The sequence below is a fragment of the Lactuca saligna genome, chromosome 4 (genome assembly GCF_052625555.1).
Source record: "Lactuca saligna cultivar CGN05327 chromosome 4, ASM5262555v1, whole genome shotgun sequence".
NCBI lineage: Eukaryota > Viridiplantae > Streptophyta > Magnoliopsida > Asterales > Asteraceae > Lactuca > Lactuca saligna.
Genome location: NC_136420.1, coordinates 226,010,411 through 226,015,646, shown reverse-complemented (window position 1 = coordinate 226,015,646; position 5,236 = coordinate 226,010,411). Strand labels below are relative to the sequence as shown.

General features: G+C 33.7%; 1 protein-coding gene across 1 annotated transcript; it reads left to right on the top strand.

Moving 5' to 3' along the window:
* Positions 1 to 1,167: 1,167 nt before the first annotated feature.
* LOC145039034 (uncharacterized) lies at positions 1,168 to 3,170 on the top strand. Its single transcript, XM_078987183.1, has 3 exons — positions 1,168 to 1,405; positions 1,623 to 1,897; positions 1,995 to 3,170. The coding sequence occupies exons 1-3, from the start codon at positions 1,246 to 1,248 to the stop codon at positions 3,084 to 3,086; spliced, it is 1,527 nt and encodes a 508-aa protein (XP_078843309.1). The 5' UTR covers positions 1,168 to 1,245; the 3' UTR covers positions 3,087 to 3,170.
* The last annotated feature ends 2,066 nt before the right edge of the window (positions 3,171 to 5,236 follow it).

The following is a 5,236-nucleotide window of genomic DNA, read 5'->3' as shown; positions in this document are numbered from 1 at the left end:
CTTGTTTTGAGGATCTTACACACTCTCGATGAGTAAGAAACATTGTTTTATCGATTTGGTTTGTCACTTACTACCGTTTTAGGTTAAGGAGATCTAGATGTACGTACTATTCGATTTATGATCTCTCATTAGAATAGCGAGTTGTTTAGTAATTATATAACGCAAGCCCTAGTTCACAAGGGTTAGTTGAGTCGATCGGTTTGACTTGTTGACTTTAGTTGACTTTGACTTGACCGGAAATTAACGGTTGTAACAAATTCAATCAATGCTCAAGAACCGAAGCGATTCTCGTCTAGCGTGCATCCATCTCTCAAATCTAGCGCCCACCCTGAAATGATAAAAAGCTTTGGGGCACGTTTTAGTTTGCTTTAAGATATATACATACTACAAGTAACAGGCCCAAATTGATGCCCTTTCCCATGTTGCTGCCTTGGGCCTCCGCCCAACTCGCCCATGTGTTGGGTCGGGCTGTTTGGCCGCACTATCCGAGTGTGGCTAATAAGTGTCACATTTGTTATGTTTAAGCATAACTAATGGTTTCAACTATGTTTCAAATGGTCATTAAATTCAACTTAAAATGTGGCTAAAACAATGGCAAGAGTTTAGCAAGAACCTTTAGTGGTGTTTGGCAAAAGTGTGGCCATAGGTGATTTTTATACTATTGTAAATTTTATAATCAACTAAAACAACAAACGCCTGTTTTGCAAAAAAGAAATATTGCTAGCCACGTCAAGTTTGGCAATAATAGAATGTGAAAATTATAGCTATTTTAGTTCCTTTTCATTTATTGACTATTAATTTGTTTAAAAGAAGAAGTCTAAAACTATAATGGTAATTTTCATTATCTGTAATCATTTTATATATTGTATAAAGATGATAAACTTTAATTTGTAAAATTAAGAAAGTTAGATTAATTAAATATATTATTTTTAATCATCATGTCCTAAAAATAAGCGAGTTTTGAGTTGTATACGTAGGTTATAGTTTTTCCTTTCTATTTCTATCATCTTTTAACTGAATAAACAGAAATCCCCATTAGATTTCATTCTAGCGAACCTTTCGGGTCAATCAACAGAGGATATACCTTTCCTTTTTTTTTCCCCTTCACAGCACTATATAAATAGACTTGCCCAGTACTCATACTCATCTAATTCATTCTGAGTTTGACACTAGTACTTGTGCTCAATTCTATCGATCTCAAAAAATACTTTTCCTTTCTATTGTAACGGAGGTAAGCAAGTTGCCATGGATTTTGCTGATCAGCTTCCCTCCTACTATCGATTCTGTCCCACAGATTCAGAGCTCATCGTAGACTGCCTGAACGCCAAGATCGAATCAAGAGAGGCCGCCAAGTGCCGGTTACACGAGGTCAATATTTACAACCACACGCCGGAAGAACTCGCAGGTTAGTACGTTATCAACTAACTAACTAATAAAAGATACATGCATGCATGAGTCTTGTTGAATGAATAATAATGGTTTCTTTCTTGAGTTAGTTCTGAATATTCTAAATAGTTGATACTTGTGTTTAGTACGTACGTAAAGATGCATTCATGCTTTCTTTCTTGAATGACTTGATGCTAATATATATCATATCTTGTGTTTTAATTGGTTGCATGCAGAAACATATCGGTCCCACGAGAATAAATGGTATTTTCTGACTTCTCGGGATCGAAAGTACCCAAGAGGGAATCGACCTAATAGACATATACTCGGAAAACATGGGTACTGGAAGACTACTCAAGTACAAAAGCCGGTGTATGATGCCACGTCTGGAGAAATGGTTGGCTACAAGGGAACTCTTGCGTTTTTTGATGAGAATGACGACAAAACTATGTGGCTAATGCATGAGTATACAACCAACGAACCCAATCTACCATTCGAAAACGGAGACAAGGTATGTAGTAGAAATTAATTATCAGAAATACTGTTGTTATTATCATATAATCCTCAATGTTGTATGCTTAAGTAATATATATCCGGTCTTCTTGTAGTTGAACGAATGGGTGCTGTGCAAGATTTATCGGAATCCAAAAGAGGTGATGGAAGAACCCAACATACCACTGCCCAAGAGACGAAGAGTATTAAAAAAGAATGAAATGAGCTTTTCAAATCACCAACCTGAACAAGTTGACGTTCAAGAAACTAATATCTATTCAGATACCTCTGTTGATCAGATGGTGGCACCTTCCCACGATCAGTCTGCTCACATATGGGTTAACAATGGCAACACCGTTGGCCAAATCAGAATGAACTCCAGCCCCTATCCAATTCCAATGCAACCGATGACTACCTTTCAGGATTGGAGTTATTTGATACAAGCAACAACACCGTGCAATCAGAATCAGTTTACTTCGAATGCAAGCAACGGTTGTCAAATTTCTTATCATAGTGCTTCAAATTCTGTTTCTAATATTGGACCAGCTGCTTCCTCCTCACAACCACTTGATGATGGTGCCTACAAAACGCCTACTACTGAGCATGGTTTGAATTCAATACAACCGGTGCAAATAAGGGAGTCATGTTATCAGAAGAATAGGCTTTCATCGACTAATGCATGCCACGATTTTCTGTTTTCAAACGGTGCTTCGAATTCTTCTTCTATGGAACCACTTGATTGCAGTGGCTACCCACCAGTCTTGGTTCAAAGTTCTTATGACAATGCGCCAACCATTCTCGACGTGCAAAATGTTTGGGACCAATCCGCTCAAGGTGACGCTGCTGCTGACGATTTTCATTTTCATCATCATGGTTATGAGGTAACCACAATATCTGCTCCTGTTGATGAAGTTGAATTGAGCTCGAAAAGTCTGGACAGTTTTATAGAACAATGCATGGGGAAGGCTCAAGATGCTGAAGATTTTCATTTTCGTGATAGTTGCGAGGCAACGATATCCGCACCTGTTGAAGTTGAATGGAGCTTGGAGAGTATGGACAGATATATAAAACAATGTATGGGGGTGTCTCAAGATGACGATGCTGAAGATCCGAAAACCCAACTCAATGTGCAAACTGGTTCGAATCATTACATGGTGGACGTATGTCACAACGATATTGCTGATCACCCCTATGCCCCAACCTCTTGATGATGCACATAAATGGATCTTGAATACCGTTTCTTTTGATTTTGAACAATCCATTTAATGTAGTCCCACTAAACTTGATATCAACTAGTGAATTTAATACATTACAAGATGTAACTAATGTTTTAGTGAGGTAAATACATTACAAGATGTAACTAATGTTTTATATTCGTTACCTCACGGTAGATGTATATAAAAGTATCAAAATAGTAACATGTTAATTCTTCAATTTTTTAACTAAAGTAAAATAGTTTTTTTTTGGTTAATTAGGATTCCTTCTATTATTCAAGAAGTTATAAGAGATTAATACTAATTTCTTGTTGCTATGTGTTGCTATTAGAATGATAATTAAAAGAGAAATTAAATATCCTCCTATTTTTTGTTCCTACATATCTTACTACCTAATGAAATGGTGACATCTGTAACATTTACTGCTCATTTAATGAGATTTAATAACATTTTAGGATACTAATATGACACATGTCATCAATTAAATTTATAGGAATAAAAGGTAGGAGGATATTTAATTTCTCTAATTAAAATATAGCATCTAATATGGTGATCAACCATTAGTAAGAGGAAACCAAATACCGTTCGTGTCATTGTTGAGATTTGTCTGTAATATTTAGGATTCAGTATGCAAGGGTTATAAACCAATTTTCATTAAACCGGCGTGGTGGTTCCTCTAACGTCGAAAACCGGCTATACATTAAGTTTTTAAAGCTTGGTATATTAAGGGATACTTGTACCTGGTAGCAAATCTTGAAAGATATATAGTTACAAATAAAGTAATTAATCATTACAAAACATGAACTAATCTCTAATTACAAAATAAAATAATTAACCATAACATGAACAACAAATTAAATTAACTATTACAAACATAAAAAGGCAATGTACATATAGAAAAGTTAAATAATAGCAGGGTCGGCCTAGGCCATGGGTGAACTTAGCCATCACCCAGGGTACAACATGCGGGGCGTAAATTTTAGAACAATTACTTTTGTAGTGATGTTATTTTAGGCCTAACTCTATTCCAAATATCACTAAAGATCTGGATGAGAACGGTGATGTCAAAGGTGTTTGGCGACAACCTAAATTCAAGGTGGTGAAACGGAAAATCAAGAATCAACCTTGTCGCATAAACGACAAGGAGATCTTTGACCCTTTCTAGGATTTAATTGATAATCGTACACGTTTGTGAGACTACAACAATCTTAAAATATGCAATTTTTACCAGCTCAAAGTCAAAGTAGATGTGCATGATGCTACCCCCAAATTGCAAGTATAACTTAAGATTATAGATTACTAATTATGGAATTGCATCTATGTTTATGTATCATTCTTTCTGTTTCCCACCATCTCTATATAGACTAGTTAACTGCACGAAAGGATCAACTCTCAATGATCTCTCCCATATATTGTATATTCGTTTAATCTAACTAGTGTTAGTTCTTTTTAATAAATCATCAAAATAAGTAATTAGTAAATAATAATGCCTATTGATTAAGGCTCGTGTTTGACAAATTCTCTTAAATAGAATCATCGTGTTCCAGGTACAACAGCATAAGCTGTATTTTTTATATATAATAATTATATTTTATAATTAAGAATTAAATCATTAGAAAAAATATAATGATCTAAAATTTGGTATGAACAAAAACCTGTTTTAATTTAATGTATTATGATACAAAATGATATTATTCAAAAATCAAATGATCCAAAGTACTATGATTCAAAATGATGTGATCCAAAATGAAACGAGCCGAAAATATTATGATAAAAAATATTGTGATGCTTAATATCTTATAATTTGAAATTTTTATAATTGATAAACATAAAAAACTTGAGCTGATATTTAGTTAAAAAAATATAAAAAGTATAAAAAAAATTAAAAAAAAAAAAACAAAACAAAAACACAAGTGATTTCGAAGATGTATTACAAACATTAAAATTATAAAAATTAAAAGCTGATTTTGTTTATATTATTTTTTTAAATAAAAATCAAAATAATCAAAATATTAAATGACATTTCATGCATACTCGTAACATATTATTATCTATTACATTCATTTCTTCACATTGGAATGTGTCAAGTCCAAACATTATAACAACTATTGTATTGTTTTGATATATTGGTGTGTGATCATAAC

What these genes read in the sequence shown, in the direction of transcription:
- LOC145039034 (XM_078987183.1), top strand. Translation starts at nt 1,246, where the DNA reads ATGGATTTTGCTGATCAGCTTCCCTCCTACTATCGATTCTGTCCCACA. An exon ending in CACGCCGGAAGAACTCGCAG is followed by an intron (nt 1,406 to 1,622) that starts GTTAGTACGTTA and finishes GGTTGCATGCAG; the next exon opens with AAACATATCGGTCCCACGAG. An exon ending in CATTCGAAAACGGAGACAAG is followed by an intron (nt 1,898 to 1,994) that starts GTATGTAGTAGA and finishes GTCTTCTTGTAG; the next exon opens with TTGAACGAATGGGTGCTGTG.